This window comes from Fusarium phalaenopsidis (assembly GCF_050370095.1).
Source record: "Fusarium phalaenopsidis strain FUZ10S chromosome Unknown contig_32376, whole genome shotgun sequence".
Classification (NCBI taxonomy): domain Eukaryota; kingdom Fungi; phylum Ascomycota; class Sordariomycetes; order Hypocreales; family Nectriaceae; genus Fusarium; species Fusarium phalaenopsidis.
In genome coordinates, this window is record NW_028145382.1 from 528493 (window position 1) to 541033 (window position 12541).

Below are 12541 nucleotides of genomic sequence, written 5' to 3' on the forward strand. Positions count from 1 at the left end.
ATGTCAGGGCGCACTCGATTAGAAAAAACTGGGCGATAAGTCTGCGGCCAGCCATCGGCTTTTCCAACCAATCAAATCGTGCCATTCAATCCGCCGCGCCGTGGCTTCGGCCAGAACCACCAATGAGAGGGGTAGTGACCTTGGCGTCTTGGATGGGGTCATGTGTTGGCCCAGAGGGTGACGGAAGATGTGACGGAAGAATGATCAGCTAATGGGAGGGCATCTTTACCCTCCCTTCTTCATTCAAAAGGACCGGTATCGCTGTTCTATCGTGAAGCTGAATGTCCCTAAGATTCGTTTTCATCTTTGCTAGACGTCAAACGGCCTCTTTCTCGTCTCTACGAGCTTATCAGTTGCCGAAGCCATGTCGCCTCACGCTCTCGCCAAGCCTCGGGGGAGGAGTTGGGTGCCCTCTCTGGTGAAGACGGATTCTCCCATCGAAATCAGCGTCAATGGACATTTTGAATCCAAGGTCTATACGTCCGGTTCATCTGTCACTGGAACTGTGACCATCACTCCTCCGACAGATCTATCTTTTGAGTCCCTTGAGGTTGTGTTTGCTGGTTCTACTTCGACTCTGGTTCAGATGCTTCAGCGGGAGGCACCTCGCGCCACACACACCTTCTTGGAGCTGAAGATGCCGATTCCCGAGGACTCTCTTCCCGAATCTGGAGTTCTCCTGGCTGGATTGCCTTACACGATCCCATTCTCCTTTGTGATCCCTTATCAGCTTCCTAGCGCCTCTTGCAGAAATAGGAACCCGGTGATCAGGGATCGACATCTCCAACCGCCCCCCACAATTGGATCTTGGGAGCACGACGACCTCTCCATACATTCCATCACCATCGACTACGCTGTGAAAGCGAAAATCACCTTGAAGGATAAACTCGGCAAGAAAGGCAAGCCGGAAGCTATCCAGGCTCGCCACCCCGTCAAAGTCATGCCCTTCTTCCCTGAACAACCGCCTCTTCACATTCACCCCGCAAACCCCAATTACCAGCTATCGCAAGAGAAGTTAGTGCGAAAAGACTTTCTCTCAGCCAAAATTGGTCACCTGAGGGTCACGGCTGTCCAGCCAGATCCTGTTGTGCTCTCCGCGGATAAGCTTCAACCGTCGCAAGCCTCTGTCGCTGTTGAGCTCGAGTTCTGGCCAGCATCGTCAAAAGCGACACCGCCCGAAGTCTATGCCAAGGCGGCATCTCTGCAGGCATCGACTCATTATTCCACAGGGCACATCAACTTCCTGCCGGACCAGCACAAGCACCCTGTGGGAATGCCCAATCCGATATTGACCTACTTCATCGACGATGCGATTGTGCTGGACAAACAGGAGAAGTTGGAATGGGAACAGCATCCATCGTCGGGAGAGAATTCCCGAAGAGGCTCCGAATACTCCAACGACAGCCAGGAATCAGCTGGGGCATCGAGCAGTCGATCAAGACGGAGTTCCCGAAGCGACGACATCATGAAGACGGCATCTATCAAACACAAAGCAACGCTCAATGTCCCATTTGAACTCTCTGGTCCCGACAAGAAGGTCCTTCTTCCGACGTTCTTTTCGTGTCTTGTGTCTCGAACCTACACCATCCGAATCATCTTGACTACTGGGCCTCATGGGTCGAGCCTTGCCCTGACACTCCCTCTTCAAATCGCAGTCGAGGGCTGCAACTCACCACAACTAGATGGAATTCCTCATTATGTAAGTCAAAACGCATGAAAGCCGAGGTTAATGGACGCTGACATCGTACCCAGACACAAATCGATGGCGAACAGGATGTTGGTGACTACATTCTCCCGCCATATGAAGTCGACCTGTAGCGAACACAATTTCTTTTGTTCTTTATGGCGGAATGATAATCGGATATTGCGACAGGAAAGGTTATGGAGGAGAGATGATGGATGCAACGGAACAGTCATGACTTGGACGCCTCGATACCCTGCTCGTTGTTTGAAGTTATAAGCTTGATACCTTGCATATTTGGTCGGTTTCATAGGCGTTTAGTGTAGTAAAGCAATCATGCTACTTTATAAACTCGCTGTTTTCTCTGATTGATCAAACAACTGCAGTCTTATACCGTAGTGGGCTCGGTACCAAGTTTTTTGTTAAACCACCTTTGCTACTGTGCCAAGCGTCTCTGCGAATAAGAATTTGATAGGTTAGGAGTCCTGAATATCAAGGAGCTACTGGATATATTTTTCGCATGTCCTAATAGAAACTTTTGGTCTGTATTCTGTCTCACGTACCATGCGCTCATGGCGTACCTGAAGAGCTCTCGCCCTCCCCTTCTCTAGGAGAGTCCTTAGCATTTGCCCTCTTGTCCGCCAATAGCGCTGCGACAATGAAGAGAGTACCAGTAATAGTCACCACCCCAGCCCATATTTGCGCCCCCAAGAAACTTCCATTCATGTTCTCAATCATTCCGCCTGCGGTGGGCGGTCCTGCCAGCGTGCAAAAGCCAAGCACCGAAAACACCATACCAAACCTCGTCCCCATCTTTGATGGGTCCTTGGTTAGTGATGCCAAAGCCCCGACAAAAATCCCCTGTGTGCCTCCTGTGGCTATTCCATATATCACAACCCAAGCGTACATTCCACCAAGCGATTTGACCGAGATCCAGACAAAGAGCATGCACGCCAAGAATGTGCTTGACGCGACGAGTGTTGGAAGTGGGCCAAACCACCTGTCTGATAAGAAACCCAGCAGAGGGCGCGAGGGTATTCCGACGGCATTGATGATCACCAGCAGGTTGGCGGCTGTAACGCCAGATACGCCAATCTTGGAGGTCGCGTACGTGTTGACGTAGAAGAAGGCAAAGTAAAGAGGCCAGAAGATAAAGAACATGCCGATTGTGAAGAAGGAGTATGATGGCTCCAAGAATGCACGCAACTCCATTAGGGGGCCGGATTTTCGTGGTGGTAGACGGGGTTTGAGTAGACTGATGATGATGATGGAGAAGAAGAGGGCGATGAAGGCTTGGACACGAACGGCCCATGCGAACCCTGTGGGCAGTCAATCAATGATGACATGACAAATCGGCTGGATCGAAGGACTTACCAAGTTTGGTCTGTAAGTTCTGCACCACCAAAGGAAACACGATGCTTCCAACCCCGCTTCCAGAAGCCGAGGTGGTCAAAGCCAAGCTCGTTTCTTCTGAAAGTAGGAGCTGATGACGGCTACCGTGGGCATGTACATCAACCCCATACCCAGACCCGTGCATAAACCCTGTGCAAGGAAGATTTGCCAATACGTCGTCGCTAGACTCGTCATGAACGTCCCGAGTACTCCCATAAGGCACCCAAGGAGGACTGTCTGTTGAGCCAACCCAGCGTCGGCCGACCTGCCAGAGAGCACTCCCACGAAGAATGTCAAAAAGACTTGTATCGAACCGATCCATGAGACTTGAGATGGAGGAAAGTCGAATTCTGTGGTGTAGTAAAGCTGGTAGACGCCAAAGGATGCCGAGTATCCCCAAGTGAGGGCATTGATGAGACACCCAGCAACGACCTGGAGCCAAGCTCGAGTGCCGCCATCAGGGGCCAGGCCTGGGTCAGATTTGATCTTGTGAAATATCATATTGGCTCGACAGATGGGGGCTACAATGTGTAAACACTATGGTCGAAGAGGGGTTTGGGTATTTAAGTAGAGGATGGCGATAACGAAGCCACCATCATCACTGGGTAGCTTCTGGCATCGTTAAGTTTCCGACGCTATTGACTTGACGCCCTTCGATTGTCAAGCACTTGTTGATTCTATGAGCATTCGGCTTTCTTGACCAATGAGCGGCTTACGGACCGCACTTCCCAGAATTCCCGAGCAGCTCTCGGATTTGAACCCCAATAGAGTTCAAGGTCCTGCCGAGCGGTCCCAAGCCTCCTGGACTCTGAGGGATGCCAGATTGCCATGACTTGCATGAATATTTAGTGGCAAGCGGCTCGGAAGTCACAGTCAATCCCAAGTACTGCATTTAAAACTATTGCATGGTGGTGACTAGGCTTGATGCTTGAGCAGGCCGACGGTGCGGGGAACCATGCCTCCCAGCGGCACTGATAAGATATCTCTGCCAACCTAGCCTACATGATGGCTGATGGGTATAAGTTAGACTCAGAATTATACTAAAAGACGTGGACCTTAAAGTGCTGAACATTAGATATATAGATAAGCCCTTGTTGTTATGTCCCTGGTAGGAAAATGTGAAGCCATGGTTTCCTCCATGTCTCTGTTCAGCTGATGTCCCACAAGTTCTTCAACCGTACGACACGACAATGTCTTCGGAGCAGTACCTGCAAATATGGGCATATATATTCACTTGGTCAAGCGAATGCTTCATAAACAGGTACCTCAGGACTCTTTCCACGTGACCTGTTGAGTGGTTACACCAACTCCCTAGCTCACAACAATGAACCCTCTTCAAAGCATCAACTTCCCACTGTTCTTCTCGCCCACACCTATCTTCTTCTATGACCATTCATCATGACCAAGCAAATGCATCTTAAGAACCTTGGCTTCTCTCCAGATAGCATCTGGGGTGATAAAAACGAAACAGTTGTCTACGCCCAAGTCTTCGGTGTCAGACTTGGGAGTGTGCCGATTTTCCGCTTCTACAGGAATCCCCGACAGTCGCCGAAATCACTGGCGAACCGTATCATCAACTTCTACCACGATATAAACATCCACGATGACGCTTTGAGCTTCCCAAATCGAGCCGCGATGCGAAGCGCCATCTGGTCCTCCATCGCCACCGTTTGGTCTCGTTGCGCCACCGACCCGAACGCCTTTACGCCCGGCACAGTGATCGATCTCTCCTCTGATGATAAGGAAGGATTTATTTGGTGTGTTTATCGGTCGCCTCTATTTGATGAATACCTCGGCCTCCTTACACATCAAGCGAAGCGACCTGGTCCCCCCTGCCGACTCTGCTCTCACCATCGACATCACTAAGGTCGATCTACTCAAGTCCCTGGGTAGAAGGGGATGCACCAAGGGGGCCCATGTCCGTATACCCGCCGGGACCTCGATAAATTGCTTTTTCAAGGGCATTGATTTCGCGACTTATTTGCAATTTCATGATGACGACAACGAGATTATTCGTTCCATGGTGGAGACTTGGCGGCGATCGAGCAAACTGGTTGCTGACATGCCACCGCATCCCAACATTCAGCCACTCCCTGAGATGATTGTCTCAATTCGCGACTCGAATGGTAACGAAGTACTTATGGGCCACTTGTCAACTCTCTACAAGCAAGGCGACCTGGCTTTAGTAATCGAAAAAGCAAATTCAGGCAAGACACAGATTTTGCTCAAAGACAAAGCCGGATGGTGCTACGAAATGTCTCGAGTGGTCGCACACACGCACCGCTTTCTGCATACCTTCCACATGGACATCAACCCTGGAAACTTTCTTGTTCGTCCATGGGGAGAACTACTCCTCATTGATTGGGAGCAAAGCGGTGCGCCCGCAACCACACTTGCCCCGGAGGCGGACGGAACTTGGGATGTCAATGAGGAGGCTACGGATGAAGGCACTCGACTGGTCTACAGCAAGTACACTGGCCCACCGCGTTGCAACATGCCTAAAGGGAGCGAGCCAGCGACCTTTCATTCATGGAATGTGTTTCCGGAATGGCAGGCTACCTTTCCCAGAGCCACTGAGCTTGCTGAAGTGTTTTCTCTGGGAAGAACTATGTGGATGCTCCTAACACAGACTGTCGGCGGGTTTGACGAGGTCAAGCACCCCAACGATGTTCGAGTAACCTGGGATGTCAAGCACAACATACCCCCTCACTGGATTGAGATGGTCGAGCGATGCATGGAAAAGGACCCGAACGAACGCCCTCACATGGAGGATCTTGTGAAGTTCTGGAAGCTTGAGGAATCGCTCCTGGATAGGAAACCCTAGAGAGCTAGGCACTGGCAGATACGCGAAGAGAAATAGCTGGCAAGGAATTGAGAATACAAACACCATACAGACCTCGCAAGATCATACCCCAGATACTATCGCGCTGGATCTTCTGGAGCATAGTCCCTTCTTATCGAATCACACCCTGGTCAACGAGCGTATTTGAAACGCCATACTCTGCAATCTTTCAAAACAAGTACGTCTGTCAGCATTTCTATGCTAATGTTTGATACATCTGCAACTTTTACCCCCTACTGCCACTGTTCCGACGATTCACTCGAACCCAACCCGTTGGAAGCGGCCGCCAAGGGTGCCACAATCTGTTTCTTTGGCACAAGCCAGAACTCGACGTTCAACCCATTCTTCACCATCCATATTTCCTTGAGCTCTTGGGATATGACCTCGGCCCTCCCTTGTTCGGTGGTATGGTTCGTTGCAGGGAGATAATTGTAGTTGGAGGCGTTAGTTTCCAAAAACTCCACCAGTCTTGCCATAGGGATATCGTTAGAGACCACAACGATGACTTTTCGCCATCAGTCGTCGAAGCTCTCCGATTTCACAAATTCCAGGAATCTGAGAATGGCTTCTCACCTGGCGCAAATGACGGTTCGATGGACGTGAGAGTCCAGAGTCCCAGAGAGGTTGTGGCGTGACTTTGGTGCAAACGTCACGGTCCAAGAGAGTGGAGCCGTTGATGGACCTGTTGATCGAGGACGAGCTCCGTTAATGAAGACGACTAGAGAGTGAGGGTATGTGTCAATTATATGGGATGTATAGTTGACATTCCGGAGCTGAGTGATTTGCTCGTTTCCATTGGACACGGTCATTTCGTATACGTCGAGCTCTTCCGATGTCTCGAGGCAAACGGGCAGGAAAATGTGTCGCCTCTCCCCCTGCAGGTCCACCTAGTACCGGACGGGCTCTGGGTGGTTGTCGGTTCCGATGGGATAGGGAGGATTCGACATTATGCGTTGCTCGTGATGCTCGAGGAAGGCGATGCTTGATGTTGCTCAATAAGATGCGTGTGGGAATCCTGCAAAGACTGATAGGTGATGATGTGTCAGACCAAGATGGGGGACTGCAAAGATGTGAAGAGGAGAGAGAGAAAGGAGGGTTGGGCGCCCAGCAGAGAATGGGCGAAGTGAAGGCGCGGTCAGTGATGAAACATTTCCACGATGTGAAGGTGCGTTGGATGCTGGGTGGCGGCAAGAACGAAGGAACTAAACTGGCTGGGCTCGATTCGCACACCGAGGGTATTAGTCGGCATTGCGAATCATGAAATCGAGTTGAGCGGTTCGTTCTCCATGCCTAGAGGGAAGGTTGGAAGATCATCCGGCTCCTTGATCTCCAACGCAACACCTCGATTAACCTGACAAGAAACCTGTATTACATGTGTCTCAAACATAATTTGGAGCTTAATTGACGGCGAAAATAGTTCAAGTCTTAGCAAGCAATGCGACTGTTTTGGGGGTTGGTAAGTATACCAGATGTTCGTGATGAAGCGTGAATGAGAGAGTCGCGAATTCGTGGCTTATTTAACCCCAAAGATATGGATGACATGCTAAACAGCACCCAGGGCCATGGATTGAGGAATTATTAAAAAATGGTCGGTGTAAAGACCCAGAGTCTGGACCGCATCCAACAAGCATTTGGTGCTGGGTAGCAAAAGAGGTTGCGAGTTCGGGACTCACGTATTAGATTTGAGTCATAGGATTGTCATTTACAGAACTATTTTTCCACATCAGTACAGGCAACCGATATTTTGATAGCCTCGCCAACGTTGAATGGTGAAGGATTCGCAGACCTGCAAAAATACAAGGCCCCAGTGCAACGTTTCAAATCAACCGCCAGCACAGCCGCCCATCAAACCCTCAAAAACGCCTCCGGGCTCTCCAAAACCCCGACTCTGGGGTAAGCAGAGTGGAGGGCTCGTCTCCAATCAGCCAGTAGGACCCTGGGAAGCCTTGTACGGTGTCGGAATTATGCCTTGCACGTGTGGAACTAGCGGTTCCAGCTGAAATGCGTGGACCGGTCTAGACCCGCAGCCATTGGGGAGCGGCATATTTATCTGTGAATTCCTTCTTGAGGAGTCGTGGCATTGTGTTCTGCTTTGACTTGGCAGTGACGGTCGGTTATACGGCTTTGTCGCTGGAGGTTACTGAGTCTAGTCACTTTCGAGCGGATAGCTTCCGGTAGACACGATGTCGAATCAACCCCAGTACAACTACTATCCGTCTCCTCCGGGGCAGGAGGCTGGTCAGCCACCTCAACCAGCTCCATATGCTCCCCAACAACATCCCGCAGGCTATGGACAACCCTACCAGCCGTCGCCCTATGGACAGACACCTGCCCCAGGCCAACAGCTTGGCCAGGCCCCTCAGCCAGCCCCGTATAACCCTCAACAGCACCCAGGAGTCCCTGGACAGCCCCTGCCATATGGACAGACACCTGCTCCAGGGCAGCAGCTTGGTCAAACTCCTCAACCGGCCTCGTACAGTCCTCACCAGCATTCCGGTGTTCCTGGGCAGTCCCTACCATACGGACAGGCACTTGCTCCGGCGCCAGTAGCCCAGCAGCCCACTGGCCCTGTCTTCTCCGCCCCGCCATCCACCCCAGCGGCTATCCAGTCCACTGCTAAATCTTTCTACAAAGTGGGCAAGGGTCTTCTCGGCGATCTCGCCAGTAACATCAAGAACAAGTATCCAGGTGGCACTCCTGGTGCCTCCTCTTCAACTTCGGCCCCGAGTGCACCGCCTTCGACCGGCACTTACTCGGCTCCTCATCCGGTTACCACCTATCAACAGCATCATGCTCAGGGTTCTGTTCAACACGCCCAGACCTTTCCACTGCAGCATGGACACGAGCAGGGAAGTGTTAGTGCACCTCCGCAACCTCAGGCTTACAACCCGCCTACCAAGAAGCCTTCTCGCACTTACCATCATCCCCCAACACCGCCTGGGCAACATGCTTCTCTTCCGGGTACCGCTCAGGTTCCTCCTGCAACCCAACAGCCGTATAACTCGGGGCCAACCTATGTGACTGGTCCTTTGGTTCAGTCGCCTCCCGATACCTCCTCTCCATACCAGCACCTGCAACACCACAACAGCTTCCCGTTTCCGCATGGGGCGACGATTCAGTCACCGGTTCAATCACCACCCGGGGCTGTTCCTGGTCAAGGACAACATGCTGTTGGGCAGGCTCCTCACGCTGGGCAGCCGTATCAGCCATCTTATACTGCGCCGCCAACTCAGTATGCCAGTCCCACTCCGATTCATCCTTCTCCTTCTGCGCCCCCTCAGTATCAGCAATCACCGGCTCCCCAGCAGGGCGGCTACACGAGCCCACAGCAGCCGGTTGTTCAGTCGCCAGTGACGACATCGTCTCCTCACACTGTTCCCCCTTATGGTCAACCCGCTGCGACACAACAGCCTGCCCAGCCAGCCTACCAAGTCCCTCCCGTTGAGCCGACGTCACCTACTGAACACGGAAACTTTCATGCTCCCTATAATCTGCAGGCCGTTCCGCAGCCGCCGCCGCCAGCTCCCGGAATGCCATCTCAGCAGGCAACTCCAGGTACCCCAGGTCATCATGCACAAGCTAGTGTCAGTCAAGTGGCTCCTCACGATGCTCAATACCCTCCCCAGGCAATCCCACCGCCATACCAGACCCCAACACTGTTGCCTCAGCAGACTCCGATGGCGCTTCCCCAAGACGCTAGCCCCCATCTACCTGCTCAACAACCCGCGATTCCATCCCCGGCACAGAACCACTACTATCCTGCTCATCAAGACCCAACGGCACATGTCCAGGCTCAAGCCACGCAACCTGCACAACACACTAGCCCGGCTGCTAACCAGCATCACTACTATCCACCTCCGCCGCATGGAGTTCCTCCAGGCCCAACTCCAGTTCCAGGTGCTCCTGGGCCGGTACCAACGACAACAGCAGAACCTAACTCTCAGGTCTACAGTGCTCCTTATGATCCAGCCTCGCAGACGCCGCAAACACCAAGTAGTCAACCAACCTACCAAGCAAGCCCAGCAGCGACTCAGCACCAATATTACCCTCCTCCACCTCCCGGCACTGGAGCTCCTGTGCCAGAGCAAGCTGCGAACATACAGGCTATTGTCCAGGACACTCCTGCTTCGAACTACTATCCCCCTCCTCCACCAGTCGGTGGATATCAGCCTGGTGTCGCCTCTACTCCAGCGGTTTCTGTTCCCGTTCCAGCTCCTGCACCACCGAACGATCTCGGAGTTAGAAACCAGCAAAGCGCGCAGCCAGTCCCTCAAGCTGCTCCTTCGCAGAACCATGAGCATGAACAATACTTTCAACCTGTCCCTCGCCCACCTCCTCAGCCTATCGAGAACCGACATGAACATGAACAGCATTTTCAGCCTGTTCCTCGACCAGCTCCTCAAGCTATTGAGAACAGACAGGAACATGAGCAATACTTCCAGCCCGTCCCTCGTCCACAGCCTGAAGCTCTTGCTTCGCGTACCGAGCATGAACAGTACTTTGCGCCTGTACCTCGTCCGCCCATCCCATCAGCGGAACCGCCTGCGGCCACTACGACGGTGCCAGCCTCAACCGCTCCAGCAGGTCAATACTACGCTCCACCACCTGGCCAGCCATCGTATGTTCAACCAGGGATGGGAGTGCCTCCTGCACCTCAATATGCCCCTCAGCAAGACCCTGTTGCTGCACTATCGAGTCAAATGAACACCCTCAACGTTCAAGGAGGACAGCAGTACCCAGCGACACAATATGGTGGACAAGAACTCCCACGAGGGCCACCGGCTTATCAAGCTACGGGTCCTGATTGGCAGGCGATGCCATACTGCCCTGAGAACAGAGTTGTGGGATACTCACTCGACTGGTACCACCTCCCAGATGTTCCGGAGTTTTTCGTATGCACCAGATGCCACGCCGATCACATCGCAGCAACACATCTCGCTGGACAGTTCGAGAGAGTCAAGCAACCTGATGGTTCTGCGACTAGCTGTGGCTTCTACGTCCCTCGTGTGAAGGAGGTCCTCTGGCCACAGGCTCTTCAGAGCAACGACCTGAGCGCTCTCCGTGCTTACATGAAGAAGCGCCCAGAGGTTCTTGCCTGCAAGGGCAAGGCCCAAGTCACTGGGGCTGAGGGCTTCAAATGGTTCCAGATGGCACAGAACGAAATCAATGGCTTCGTTACGTGTGAAGCCTGTTACGAGGATCATGTGGTGGGAACATCTTTTGAGCATCAATTCTCACCTTCTCGGCCTCATCCGCAAGAGGAGAAGTGGACGTGCGACATGGCCATCCCATACGTCCAGAAAATGGTGACACAGACGGCAAAGCAGAATGACTGGCAAGGCTTCGTAGCCGCCGCCAAGAAGCGTCTTGAGCTTCCGGTCTGCGAAGGCGAGGTTGTCGAGGCCAGCAGTCGCACTTGGTACCTCCCACGCCGCAAGATCAAGGACATGTACGTCTGCGAGGCGTGCTACCTGGACAAACTGGTGTTGACGAGGTTCAACGGCGAGTTTGAGCCCTATCAACGACCAGCTGGCTTTGACGGCTTCCTGGCACAACTCGGCGAACGATGGACCTGTGATTTTGCAGACAACGAGATTTCTATGCAGTTTGCTCTGGAGGGGGCGATCTACCAGCGCAACTTTGACGTCCTCTGGAACGCTGCTAATGCCATTCTCAGTCTTGTTCCTTGTACCAAGCATGGTATTATACGGGGCAAGTGGTGGACTGTGGCAGGCGGATGTCCTGACCTGAATATCTGCGAAGCATGCTACAATGCTATCCTAATTCCTGCAGGCGTCGGTCACTTCTTTGAGCAGACGGAGCGAGATCAGACCATCGATATTGTGTGCAACTTTTGCCCTTCGGGCTCCCGCTTTGGTGTGTTCCTCCTCAAGTTTGCCGAAGCACTCGACAAGGGAGTCTTCAGTTATTACTCGGACTACGTCAAGAAATGGGCCAGCGTGCCTTTGTGCCCTGGCATCAAGCATAGAGAGAAGGGAAGATGGTGGGGATATGGCGAGGCCCTCTTCTGCCCGGATTGCTACCTAAGCTTCGTGGCCGATACACCCCTCGCGGACTCTCTTCCCGTCAAGAATGTATACGATGAGCGAGCCCTCGTCTGTCAAATTTGGTCACCGAGAATGCGCAAGATGTGGCTTGAAGTCTGCGCCGCTGGACCCCCTGGCTCTATAGAATCCGAAGCAGCGTTGAACGAGTTCAGAGCATTCGGCACCAAGCGCATGGAAGTCTACAACGCAACGGTCCCCCAGATCGAATTTATCCAGGGCATGAAGATGCTCAAGATGCAAAACGCCATGCACCAGGGCCAGTTGAGTCTCATGTACCAAGGCATGAACTCCATGGCGGCTATCTCGGGAACAACGGATGGGTATCTACATGGGAACAGCTCTCTTGGGTATTATGAGACTGAGCACGGTGCAACGGCTGCGCAGATGATGAACAATATGCATGCTGGTATGGCGGATGCGAATAGTGGGGGTGATTGGATGCAGATTGCGAGGTTGCAGGCGATGTGGATGGAGGTGGAGTGATGAAAGGGAGAACACGAGATGATGAGTTTATGTTTGGGATTGTCTTGCTTGTCTGTTAGAATCTATTTTGTAGCG

The 12541-nt window shown here is 52.6% G+C and overlaps 4 protein-coding genes across 4 annotated transcripts; 3 read left to right on the forward strand and 1 right to left on the reverse strand.

Annotated features, from left to right (window-relative positions):
* Positions 1 to 364: 364 nt before the first annotated feature.
* On the forward strand, positions 365 to 1818 carry LRP88_14792 (uncharacterized protein; the record flags this gene model as incomplete). Its single annotated transcript, XM_083251127.1, has 2 exons — positions 365 to 1699; positions 1753 to 1818. The coding sequence occupies 2 exons, from the start codon at positions 365 to 367 to the stop codon at positions 1816 to 1818; spliced, it is 1401 nt and encodes a 466-aa protein (XP_083093162.1).
* Positions 1819 to 2251: 433 nt separating this feature from the next.
* Positions 2252 to 3574, reverse strand: LRP88_14793 (uncharacterized protein; the record flags this gene model as incomplete). Its single annotated transcript, XM_083251128.1, has 3 exons — positions 2252 to 3000; positions 3056 to 3174; positions 3249 to 3574. 3 exons carry the CDS (start codon positions 3572 to 3574, stop codon positions 2252 to 2254), a joined length of 1194 nt encoding a protein of 397 aa, XP_083093163.1.
* An 897-nt stretch (positions 3575 to 4471) lies between these two features.
* On the forward strand, positions 4472 to 5897 carry LRP88_14794 (uncharacterized protein; the record flags this gene model as incomplete). Its single annotated transcript, XM_083251129.1, has 2 exons — positions 4472 to 4830; positions 4892 to 5897. The coding sequence occupies 2 exons, from the start codon at positions 4472 to 4474 to the stop codon at positions 5895 to 5897; spliced, it is 1365 nt and encodes a 454-aa protein (XP_083093164.1).
* A 2201-nt stretch (positions 5898 to 8098) lies between these two features.
* Positions 8099 to 12466, forward strand: LRP88_14795 (uncharacterized protein; the record flags this gene model as incomplete). The annotated part of the gene is made up of 1 exon (XM_083251130.1): positions 8099 to 12466. One exon carries the CDS (start codon positions 8099 to 8101, stop codon positions 12464 to 12466), a length of 4368 nt encoding a protein of 1455 aa, XP_083093165.1.
* Positions 12467 to 12541: the final 75 nt, after the last annotated feature.